This window comes from Pteropus medius, unplaced genomic scaffold, assembly GCF_902729225.1.
Source record: "Pteropus medius unplaced genomic scaffold, Ma_sr-lr_union100, whole genome shotgun sequence".
Lineage (NCBI taxonomy): Eukaryota > Metazoa > Chordata > Mammalia > Chiroptera > Pteropodidae > Pteropus > Pteropus medius.
The window spans coordinates 5,275,007-5,287,024 of record NW_024354499.1 but is presented as its reverse complement, the minus strand read 5'-3'; the positions used below and the strand labels follow the sequence as shown (position 1 = coordinate 5,287,024).

Sequence of the window (12,018 nt, the reverse complement as noted above, 5' to 3'; positions counted from 1 at the left end):
CTCTAGGGCTTAGAAACATTAGCACATCAGAGTGTAGATGAGACCAGAGATGAGCCCAGACTGGGGAGCTGAGCTCCCATGTCCTGCCATTACCTGGTCTACCCTATGCGCCTTTGTGCCACCTACGTGACTGCTGCATGCCCCCGGCAGCTTGTCAAGTCATTCTCCACCAAGCATTCCTGCAGAGGCCTGTCACCACTCATTTTATTGAGAAGAGTAGGCAGGCAGGGGTGGGAGGGGATGCTGGCTGCTGTGAAGGAATAAGAACTCAACAGGCCAGATAGATAAGTTATACCTGGCTCATGATTCAGGAAAGGGCCTGTGTGGCAGACCCCTGCCTGCCTGGGATCCCTCAGCAGGGGGATGTGGCAGGCCCCTCAGGGAAGGTAGGCAGAAAGGAATTGTGCATGATGGATTATAATTCCCACAGCGTCCAATCCAGGAGTGAGGGGTAGTGCTCATCTGGGGGCAGGGGGACATAGGGCTAATCTCCAAGGATCTTGCCCAGCTCCTTGGGTTTCTGGAAGACTTCAATGCTCCCCTGTGGAGACCCTAAAGATGGAGACTGAGGCCAGAGAGCCCCCCACTGACCCATGCTCAAGTGGTCCCAGGAAAGACTAGAACATCCTAAGTTAAGGAGCACAGACCTGTTGCCCCCCAGGGGTGCTGGAGTCCTCAGTGGGAAGAAGACTGTGAGGAAGGGGTGATGATACCCTACACACCTCTCTTGAGGGAGGAAGAGGTCTCTTCATACTTCACAGGGCTAGCCACCATGCTGGGGCCTGAGAGTCAAGGCACAAGGTACAGAGATTCTGGAGTTTGGGGAAGGGGTTAATCTCCACTCCCTCAGATGTCCAAATGGTAGGAGTGGGGAGAGGGAGGTAATCCCCCTGGTTCAGTGTTCCCCGGCACAGACTCTTAGGGAAGGTGCTCTGGAGGCCCAATTCTTCCTTCCTGCCTCTCCCAGCTGTGCCAGTGGTCAGGCAGTCGCTTTATCAGCTACAGTGGTGGGAGATGGGGAAGAAGATGAAGGCATCTTACCTTCTCTTTCTTCTTCAATGAAGTACATACAGCTGTTCTCAGACTGCCACTTTGTCACCCTCTCCATAGCAAGTTGAGAGGGGTAAAGCCTCAGGTGGATGGGTAAGTGTGGCAGTGGGGCCAAGGGGAAGAAGCACTGTTCAGCCCTGACCTTGATTCCAGCTGCTCACACCCTAGAGTGGAGTAATTCATGAGGAAGCCAGTTCTGAGGCTCAGTGACAATGCAGAACCTGAGCCACTCAGCAGCAGTGTCCAGGGCATGACATCTGGTGGGGGGTGGAGCATCTAGAGTCCAGCCTTTGTTTTACCCTCCAGCAGAAAACAGGGCTGGGATAAGGGGAAGCAGGCAATGGGAGTGGGGAGTTGCTTCCAAACCTCTTCTCTGGGAGGCGACCCCCTTTTAAGACAGGGTCTGGGGTAGGGCCCCTTCCAGGCAGGGCAACATCACACATCAGTCATTTCATCCCCCAGCTCTGCATCTTCTGGCTCTCCTTCCTCTTCTTCTTCCTCTTCGTCCTCCTCCTCTGAGGTCACATTGGGTTCATCAGCCTCTGCCAGACATTTGGGGCAGGAACAGACAAACAGATAGTTCTCCCTGCAGGGGGTGGAGGGATAGTGGTGAGGGTGAAAAGTTAGGCAGCCACCAGGATGGAGGACCCCAGAGCCCAGCTGCCCACCACGTCCCCAGCTGGCACCTGAGGATCTTGTGGCGGCTGTGGCGGCTGCGCTCCCGCTGACAGCAGTCTAAGTAGCTGATACAGATTTCCTGGAGGGCAGAGGAGAGGTAGGGTCTGTGCTTTCTGTTAGATGGGATTAGGGCCTCCCCAACCACTGCCCTGTTCCCAGGGGCCTGAGGTGCCTTTCAGCGAAGGGGTGGGCTACCCTGATCCATTCCCCTGTGCCCTCAGAAAGCAGGCCACTATGAGGCTCTAACAATCTGCACCTGAGATAGAGGTGACTGCCTCTAGCAGTGGTTAAAGGCAGTCAAGGGCCAAGGTCTATAGCTGGGTTCAGAGGTTATCTTGGTGCAATGCTACTTGTCCTGGAAGAAGATTCAACAAGGCTCTGTGCCCTGTGCTAATAGCCAGGACCCCAAAACCATACTAGCTAGCACCCCATAGCCCAAGCCACAAAGAACCATCTCTTCCTTTCTTAGAAGCTTCAGATTTGTTGCTTGAAAGGTGTCTGGGAACAGGAACCTGGCACATAGCTGTCTCTCGAACATTGCTCTGAGGCTTTCTGGAGTTATTTTTTGAAGTAGAGTGGGATTAGAGCATACCCATGGGAAAAAGTTACGCCCTGGGGCACAGGGGATTAAACTCAACAGCCTGAACTTGGGGCTGTAGCCACTGCTGCTCCCAGTCTCTGGAGAGAAGGCCCACTTCCCACCCTTACCCACCCACAGCTCACAGCCCCCTCACCTCTCCTGGCTTAATATCTTCCAGGGCGGTGACATGCAAAAGGAAGTTGTTTTCTGGGAAGGAGGTCTCTGCATTGGGGACACAGCTGTGGTTGCCTGGGTCACAAGAGGCAGGTAATGAGGATTGCTGATTAATGAAAATAACAGCCTCAACTCTGCAGAGCACTAGGTCCCATCTTTCCTTATTCTCTGATCTCAGTGAAGGCTGCCCAGGTCCTGGAACTCAAGTTTCCTGTTCAGTGCTCTTTCCTGAAGACCATATAGCACAAGCACAAATGCACGCTCACATCACTCTATGAAAAGGCTTCCCAGGCTAGACCACTAACTCAGTCCTCTCTGCTACTGGATGTCTGGTAACAGCTGAATCAGGCCCTCTGAAAGCCTACTTTGGGAGGCTAGAGTGGCCCCTGAGCCTCAGAGGAGGGGTTTGAAGTGAGAAAACCAGAGGGTGGAAGGCTGGGATATATTGAACAGATAATAGTTTGAGCTAACTCTACCCCTCCCCATCAGGTGGTGATGAAACTGCCTGCTAACTTGAGCTCCCTCCTCCCAGGATACTGAGGGCCTTCCAGGCTCTCACGACACTCCCCTGCCAAATCTCACAGGGCAGTGGTGGTGCACAGCCCATGATTCTTTTATGAAAATCAGAGCTCTGCGCCCTGCCAGAGCACAGGGCCTGACCTACTGGAAGGTTTTATATATAAACATATTTTAAGGAACAAGCAGTTCAATGAATGAATGAATGAAAAACTGATGGACCGAAAAGGCCGAGAGGAATCTCCAAGGAAGCTCAGACCTAACCTCACTCTCAGACTCAACCCCATCAGCCTAGAAGGGGCCAAATGAAAGAGATGAACTGTGGCTGCGAGGCCATCCTCAATGCCAAGACTCACAGCAGCTCTGAAGCACAAAGAGGCCTGATCCTTCACAGTTAAGAAACTCTCCAGTTGCTGTAAGACAGTAATATGCAGATGTTATTCTACCCATTTTAAAGGGAAAAGGAAACTAGGTTTATAAGGACAGGCATACTGGCTCACTGTTCTGTCACCCCACTACACTAATGCACCTGATCCCTACCATTTCAACTAAACTTACATCTCTGAGGCATAAGCCTTGTTTTCCTATAAACAACAGCACCCTATTTGCCCAGCACTCCCCCACCCCCAGCATTGGGCCTCTGCATGGATCTCAGGGCCATTTCTCATCTACATGTCTCATGAATAGATCTGAAGCTTCCCACAGTCATACAGGGATTATGTCCCCCACCCTCAACGCAGAGGTCCCTGGGGAAGACAAGGTCCACCATCTGATGGGAGGAGTGCCTCTCGATCTCACCAACCTGCCTCGATGTCCTTGTACAGCTGGTCAATGAAGGCATCCAGCTGCTCGCGGTCCTGAGGCTTCAGCTCCAGAGCGTCACAGGCATGGACCCACTGGCTCAGGGAGCTGGGAGTCCCAGGCAACCGTGATTGGAGAGGAGAAGGCCCAGCTCACACCTCCGGGCAAGTTAAACCCATTTCTTTCTTCAGGGTGGGAGCCCTCACTTCCCCAAAATACCAAGGCTCCCAAGAGCAGACTCCACCCACCTCAGTCTTTCTGATCCCCATTACTGTGTCCAGTCCAGCATTCTGGCCACAAAGTCACACCATGCCCCACCTTAACCCTGAAGGGAGCTGTGGCAACCTTCCTCAGTCAATCTCCCACCAGAGCCCTGAGGGATAAGTCCAATATATCTGGAACATTGTCTCCTAACCTGGTCCCAATTCCTTGGCCATTGGTCCCAACAAGAGCAAAGAGAGACCGGAATCCATCTGGAGTGAACCACTGTGGGGGAGAAAGAGCACTCAGGTTACAGCCACTTGCTTTTCTTCTTGATATAACTCTCTGTTCAGGAAGTCTTCCATGAGTCAGTCTCATCCCAACTCCAGAAGACCATGTCAGCTCAGGCTTAGCTGTCCCAGTAGAAGATGCTGACTCAGTAGCTCCTGGAGAGCTGGAATGACTGGAGAGGACATTGGTCCCTCCTTCCGCATGCTCACCTGGCTGAGTGCTTCCTCATAAAGGGCCTCTGTGAAGAGTCTCCGCAGATGTTCCAGCTGGCCCTGGTTTAGGGGAAGCAGGGAGAGACTTGCATCCCTGAGGATTTCCCATTAGCACCCGGGCGGGGCCCAGAAAACCATGCAAGCGAAGGAAAAGGGCCAGCTCTGTAGACTGAGCTTTCCCTGGGGGCAAAGGAAGGCCACAGAGTCTTTATCTCCAAAGAGCCATGACAGTCCACTGGCCTGCTTCCACCCAGATTGGTGAACCCCAAAGCCCTCCCTATTTTCCAGCACTCATACCGGCCAGGCTGAGGAAGCCGGGCTTGGAACATGTGTCCTCACCACCACCTTCTAGGCTCCCCGAACTGGCCTCCAGCTCAGCTTGACTTTCCCCATCCTTTCCTCAGAATTCAATGCAGGAAAGCCCACTCTGGATGCACTTTCACACCCCTGCCTCCACCTTCAGGCAGCTCCTGTGTGGAAGTCTGCCGTCCTCAGTGAGAATTTGTAATTCTTTGATTGGGAGTGGGCACTCAGTATATTGGCAGCTAAAATTCTCCTGTTTCATACTGCTCCCTGACCCTGTGAACCCCTAACCCTCCATTTTCTATTATACCTGATTTGGACACTGCTCTTATCATGAAGTCCTGCCTTTCCACATCAGGGCACCCAACACCTCCTTCCTCTGTCATCGCCGTACTTCCCAGTTTTAGGTCCACTTAAGGTGACAAAGTTAAACAGCAGCAGGAAGGTGAGTCCTCTGAATAGATTTTTGGCCTCAGACTCTAACCCCTTCCTGTGGCTGGGAAGGGACCAAACATAGAGCTCTCCTTACACAGTCACAGAACATCTGAGGTATTGGGGGTGGGGGTATCATGGGAGAAGACGAACCTTGAATTTGTCCCCCAGGAGTTTGTGGACAATTTCCTCCTCCTCATTGGCTGTTTTATTACAGAACTGGGAGAAGAGTCTGATCCACCGATCCTTATCCTTAGCCTACAGTGAACAAATATATTTCAAGGTCACGTTCACACATGCCCATGCATGAATGTGCACACAGGGACTCACAGACACCCACATCTTTACTGCCACTCTCACCCATGTGGGAGGGGTAGCCTATGATTCTAAAGCCCATGCCATGAGGGAAACACCATCACACCTGAGCTTCTAGGTAGACCCTTCCCCTGCCTAGGGACTTCCTCTCCACCCTGTATACCCCCAACCACCTCCCCAACTGGAGCCAAGCTAGCCAATTCAACACTTGAAAAAACGGGAAAATGAGGCTGAGGAGCAGCAATATTAATAGAAGGGGTTAGAATGGCTTCTCTCGCTTTATGTAAGAGACACAATCCTAAAAAAGTGGCACTTACAAATCGAATGCATGAACTGCAGCTGCACAAGAAGTCTTCTCATAGATCGAAGACTACAGGCAAGATGAGCCCCCAGTTCCCCTGCCAGATTTACTGTTAGTGACTCCTAAGGTTTACAGAGCAAGCAGCTATCCTTGGGAAGCTCAGGAAGAACTCTGCATCCAAGCCAGGGTCTTGAGGTGAGGAGGAGACTAAGGCCGAGGACTGAATGAGGTCAGAGTCAGCTTCCCGAGGAGGATCAGGTGGGCTCACCTGCTTTACTGTGGCCACCATCCGGGCCATCAACATGATGCTGGCAGTCTCAGGGGGGTAGTGAACGCTTCTGGGAAGAAACAAAAATGTTTGGCCTTGAAATTCCCTCCCGATAGCTGAGTTCAAGGAAGTCAAGTCTGACTGCTACAGAGAATCCTTCCTACCAACCCTATTCATGACCAAAGAAAGTCATCAGCAAGGGCTCAGGTAGGGCTTTACACTCCTATGGGACTCTTTCTAGGAGTGTGTAAAGTGCTGAGGCTGGTGGGACTGGCAGGTCAGACTAAAGGCAGAGGCTTGGGTGATATGACCTCACGACCCTCTAAGAATGGGGGAAAATGTGGGGCGGGGAGCAGGTGGGGAGGGGAAACTTAGGAAAGACAGCTGCATCTGCTGAGCCCAGGCAGGCAGGCAAGCAGGGAGGGAAAGATAAAGGAAAAAAGAGATAAAATGCCACCTACCTCCATGCTTCCTGAAGCTTATTGAGAGGGTGCAGGGGGTCATCCTGGGAGGGGCCTGGGCACAGGACTCGATGGTATTGCTCAGCAGCTGCTAGCCGACATTCTAAACTGCAGTACATCACCTGTTGGAGGAGGTGGAGGTCAGCACCCTAGGATCAGGCCATGGGGTGAAGCACAGACATCCCACATGGTACTCACCTCCTCTAACTGCATTCCTTCCACAAACAGCACCTGTGCTCAGTGGTACTATGACATGAGAAAGCATACGGTGAGGGAGGCACCTAATCCAGGCTTGTAAAATCACGGGAAAGAGCTTTGCTGGTCGAGAGGCGAGCCCCCCACCAGGCTCCTAGGAAGAGGGCAAGCTCCCGCCAAGCCTATTTTCTAGACAGTGGAACTGGAACAGGGAGGACAGAACTGCAACACTAGCTGAACCTTTCCATGTCTTATCCTACTCTGCCTCTCAAGGGCCGTGACCAGGGCTGTCCTCACTCCTGTCTCCCCAGAGGACTCCGTCAGCCGCTTTCAGGTACACTCCCCAAGGACACTCACCTGGCAGTGGGGACAGTTCTGGTGGAGGTCCTTGCGCACAGTGCATAGCTCAGGGTGAGGCAGTACCTGGCCGGGTTTCCCAGTCAGCCTCTGAGCATTCTCCTCTGCCTTTTCCAGTGCCCGGAGGCAATGGTCGCAGGCTGAGGGACAGAGCCAGATGTAACAGTGTAAGTGTTACTGAGAGCAGAGGCCATATTTGTCCTTTTCACAGCAGTATCCCCAGGGCTAGAACAGTGCCAGGCACATAATAGGTGTTCAATAAACATTTGGAAAGTGAGTGAATGAATGAATTTCACATGCATTGCAAGGTAGATGATTCACTCTTCCCTTTCTGGAGTCCCCACGATGCCTATCAGATTCTCCCTGCTTTTCTATGGGACTTAGTTTGTGGGGCTCCCCCCCACCAGACTGGGTTATCTCCACATTCTAGAGCCAAGTGACCTTCCTTCCATAATTTGTCTCTGGCCTAAGAAAAGTGTAAAAAAAGCATGTGGCTGGCAAAGCTAAGAGAATCTCCTTCCTTCTGACCCCTAACACGGCCTTTTTTGACCAAAGGGCATGTGGCCTCCTCTTGGTAGAGGGCTCCATTTTGGTACAGAGCCCTTCAGCATGACGTCCAGTCCTTATGCTATGGGGCTAGTCTCTGAGTTCCCCTGACTAACAATCCTCTCCCCAGGGAGCACTTTGGAAGAGCCTCTCTCTTATAGGCTCACAGTCCCAAGTAGCCCTAGATCAAACAGAGGCACGGTTCTCAGGAGCAGTTCTCCAAGGGAAGATAGCCTTTCCTCCCAACACCTGGAGTCTCAGAGACATCCACCAGTAGGGATGTATGCAGCTCTCTTCCATGCACAAAGGCAGCTGGGCCCAAGAGCCAGAAGAGTGGGCGAGATGTGCTCACCTCGGTAGCGATAAAGTGCATTCCAGAGAAACTGTGCAGCCACTAGGGGCCGTTCTACGAAGATGGTCTCCCCTTTCCGGATAAGTTGTGTGGCAAATAGGCCCTTCCCCTAAGAAGCCAGAGAAGGAACAGGATGGCCATTAGAAGAGACAGAGGACGTAGTTCCAAGGGCTCCCAAGGTCCGCCCAGCCTCACTCCCACATGCTCCCTGTCAGCAGCGGCCTCTGCCTTGGGAGGGTTCATGGAGCATGGTCAGCACCCCATAACTGCTTCCTCTAGAAATGCAGTTCTGACCTACTTTTAGTCGCACTTCTTTCAGCCTGTACAGAGCAGAGGGTCTGGGGTGAGGAGGGAGCCAACATATCAGGATCTCAGACTATTCAGAGGAGGAGAATTTTTAGAATGGCCAGAGCAGGACCAAGGCTCATAGCAGGCTGGGGCCTCCTGTAACAGAAGCTGTAATGGCAAGGCAGCCTTCTCTGAGTCTCCCACACACCCCTCCAAGATCTTGGCAGTACTAAGAGTTGCAAAGAAATCCTACACCATGGGAGAGGGAGGCCTAGTTTGGGGGAGAATGAGCCCTACTTCTCTGGTTGACTGGGTACTTGTGGCACCTGGTATAGTACCTGGCACCCAAAAACTTCTCAAAGGGTTACTTTGAAATGACTAATCCTAGCTCCAGTCCTAATGCTAACTTGCTGTAACCTCTGAGCTAATTTCTTCACTTCTTTGTATCTGTTTCCCATATGAGAAGTAAGTATTATGATAATACCTACTAGGTATTTCCAGGATGCAAGGATATGGCACAGATAAACATGCCTCATGAGCTTTAGCTCCTTACTACTCAAAGTGAGGGGATGGTCTAGCAGCCTGAGCATCAGTTGGGAGACTCTTAAAAATGCAGAATCTCAGGCCCTAGCCCAGACCTGCTGAATCAGAATCTGTACTTGAACAAGATGCCCATGTGATTTGTATGCATGTTGAAGTTTGAGAAGCACTGGTCTAAAGCATCATGCACATCAGGTAAGGGATGAAGGATGAGAAAACAATCGCCAAGTTGACATCTGTCAGATGTGCAAAGGGATTCAGGAGACAGCTTCAGAACACAAGCAAGTTACTGGCCCCACTGGGCACTTACTCCCGCCATTCACTTAAAGAAGAGAAGTGGTGCCCCTGCCAACACTGAACTGTCACAAAAAGGGAAAGAAAGAAAAATGATCAACACAGCAGTGAAATGTCCTGTCATGTGGCCTCCTGGGTAGCTCCTTGTTTCCTTCTAGCATTGGTGCGTTAGCTAGACAGGGGCACCTTCCAAAGTCAGAGCAGCAGGGAAATATTGACTAGGACAGGCCCTCAGCAACCCATGAGCCACAAATCTCAACCCTGTGAACAACTCTAGGAGCTCTAAGAGTAGAGTGGGGCAGCTGGAACAAAACCTCTGGGCAAAGCCGTGGAGGCACTCTTGGTTGTCTTCCTGGAAGCCCCACCTCTACGCCTTGTAGCCCCTGGGACTCAGTTTAGCAAGATGAAAACTTGGTCACCCGTTATTTGACAAAAAGATATAAACAAGAGCCGACATTATCTGGTAATCTCAAATCGCAATTTAAATATATATTGATCTCTTTCTCAAAGACCGAATGTAAAAGATATTCAGTAATCAAAACAAAACAAAAAGCAGAGCTATTCCTTTATGAAGCTACTTATCCCCAAAACACATAAAAGTGTTTCAAGAAAATAGCTTTTAATTTGTATTTCTAAGAAGCTTGGAGAGAACTGAACCTGAATGAAAAGGGCACCAACTATGCAAAGATATTTCCAATTTGAAAAATAATTGTTATAAAAAGATTGTGCAAAACTCTAAGACTATGTAGTAAATTTTAAAATCTTTATTAAAGGGACAATTTTATAAAAAATATAAATTACCAAAACTGAATACAAAAGTAAGAAAGCCTAGACAGACTAATAAGCAGTGCTGTTTTCTGGCTGTAGTGCACCAGTATGGCATTTTGGTTGGCATCCACTGTATTTGGTCGGGTTTCTGTTGTGATGGGTCACGTCTCTGGCATAATAGTTGGTAAATTTTTAAAAAGCATTCCTGCCAATATCTATGGGAGCAATAGAAAAAGTGGTCAACTATCCCACATGAGGCCCCTAGTCCATCGTTTTACAAGCCAGCTCTGTCAAACCAAATAGTTGTCATGCTAAACTTCAATAACAAAAAGTATAAAGCTTCACTATTTTACTAAAAAACAAGCATAACTTATGTGGTAACCTGAGGACAACAGCACAAAAAATCACAAACCAATATCACTTGATGAATACAGATGTAAAAAGTGCATGATAATCTATCTTGTCACTAAGTCCGGGTAGGTATGTGATTTACTTCTGCAGCAGATCAGGTGTAATAATGGAGAGGGTGGCTAGCTCATTCTTCCAGAGCTGGGATTTTGACAGAAGGCTGGGACAGCACAATTAGACAAGGAGAGTAGCTGGAGTAATGAAGTGAGAGGGAAGAAGTGAAGAAAGAAGGGGGCTGAGAGATAGGAGGCTAATGAAGGTAAAGTGAATGCTAATGAAGGTAAAGTGAATACTTCTGCATGCTGAGAGTAATGGAACTGAGACACCACCAACTTGATCCAATCAGGAGTACCAGATGCCCTAGTGTGGAGATGGAAATGTGAGCAGCTGAGCAGATCAAGGATGTAGGAGAGTTGATTTTCCATGGAAGAAGAGAAATGCTTGCTCCAGATGCCTCTGGTGTGGAAAGAGGGCAATGGAAGATTGGGTGGGGAACTGGATCAGTATGAACATGCTTGACAGCAGGAGACAGATGACTAAAAGGCTGCTATCTTGGGCAAGAACTAAGGATATACACAACCCCTACACCGGATAAATTATTCAACCTCACTAGTAAACAAAGAAATGTAAATGAGAAGAAAGCAATACCATTTTGCACATATCAACTGGCAAAAATAACTAAGAAAGAAAATACTCAGTGCTTGAGAAAAAAGGATGCGTGCACAGAAAATGAGCTCCCAGACCTTTGACCTCAGAGATGAAAAATAAGACGTAAGGGCCCATAAATAAGTATTTGGTTGAGAGAACTGTGGCCCTTCCATGAAATTAACTATTACTCTTTAAAATTAATACATAGAAATAGGTTTATTGATAAAGATTTATGGCCACATCAGAAAGAAGTTTCTAAAAATGATTTAATACACACATATTTTACCAAGAATAGGATTATAAGTGATTTTTATCTTCTCTTTCTTTACATGTATTTAAAAAAATTTTTCTACAACGAACTTTTAAAAAAACGATAAAACGACAAAATCATGTCAGTCTCCCTCAAACCCTTCGAATGGTCACGGGCCTCAGGCTCCGGTCCAAATTCCTTAGCACTCCAAGGCCCTCTCCGTGAAGGTCTTGGCCTCTCTCCTTACCCCCAACCCAAATCTCACTCAGAAAGTTCCCTGACGACTCGCTTTTTTACACCTCAGTTCTCTCTGCTCAGCACGTCCCCGCCCAAAGCTACGAGGGCCGGGCAGCAATGTCCCCCAGCCTGGGCTGGCCCCAGACTCCTCCTGGCGCAGCCGCATTAGGGCTGCCACAGGGCGAGCCGGTTCTGCGAGAAGGGGGCCCGCACAGAGACTCTGGAAGCCCCTGTCCACCGCGTTACCGCACCGGAAGCCTGTGCGCGGGGACCGGGAGCACCCCGGCGGCGAGCAGAAGCCGGGCCGCAGCATGGGAGCGGCAGAAGAGCCTCTAGAATCCAGGCATGGGGTCTCGCGGGGCTGTCTACAAGGCCGACGGGGTGGGGTCTCTTGCTGGGGTCCGCCCCGGCCTCACCTTGGAGCTGCTCACAAATCGGACTTCTACGGCAATCCGGGCCTGGCCTGCCACGCCCACGCAGAAGGAGAACACGTCGCACATGGAGGCCGCCATCTTGGGCGCACCTCCGCCTTCTGACCCTTGACCCCGCCCC

General features: G+C 50.2%; 1 protein-coding gene across 4 annotated transcripts; it reads right to left on the bottom strand.

Moving 5' to 3' along the window:
- Positions 1–180: 180 nt before the first annotated feature.
- Positions 181–12,004, bottom strand: SMYD5 (SMYD family member 5). 4 transcript variants are annotated; one of them, XM_039852654.1, is made up of 13 exons: positions 11,883–12,004; positions 8,034–8,142; positions 7,136–7,275; positions 6,584–6,705; positions 6,123–6,192; positions 5,392–5,496; positions 4,501–4,563; positions 4,215–4,285; positions 3,801–3,907; positions 3,355–3,411; positions 2,463–2,557; positions 1,737–1,807; positions 181–1,636 (listed from the first exon to the last, which is right to left on the bottom strand). In XM_039852654.1, exons 1-13 carry the CDS (start codon positions 11,976–11,978, stop codon positions 1,486–1,488), a joined length of 1,257 nt encoding a protein of 418 aa, XP_039708588.1. In that variant the 5' UTR covers positions 11,979–12,004; the 3' UTR covers positions 181–1,485. The 4 variants fall into 4 exon arrangements, with proteins under 4 accessions (XP_039708588.1, XP_039708589.1, XP_039708591.1 ...); XM_039852655.1 differs by having other exon boundaries at positions 6,123–6,189; XM_039852657.1 differs by lacking the exon at positions 3,355–3,411.
- Between the last annotated feature and the right edge of the window lie 14 nt (positions 12,005–12,018).

Bases quoted from the DNA above. Each gene is read 5' to 3' on its own strand.
- SMYD5 (XM_039852654.1), bottom strand. From the start codon at position 11,978: ATGGCGGCCTCCATGTGCGACGTGTTCTCCTTCTGCGTGGGCGTGGCA. The intron at 5,497-6,122 runs GTGAGCCCACCT...TGTTCACTGTAG, and splicing joins TGGTGGCCACAGTAAAGCAG to GCTAAGGATAAGGATCGGTG. The intron at 4,286-4,500 runs GTGAGCATGCGG...TCTCCCCCACAG, and splicing joins ATGAGGAAGCACTCAGCCAG to TGGTTCACTCCAGATGGATT.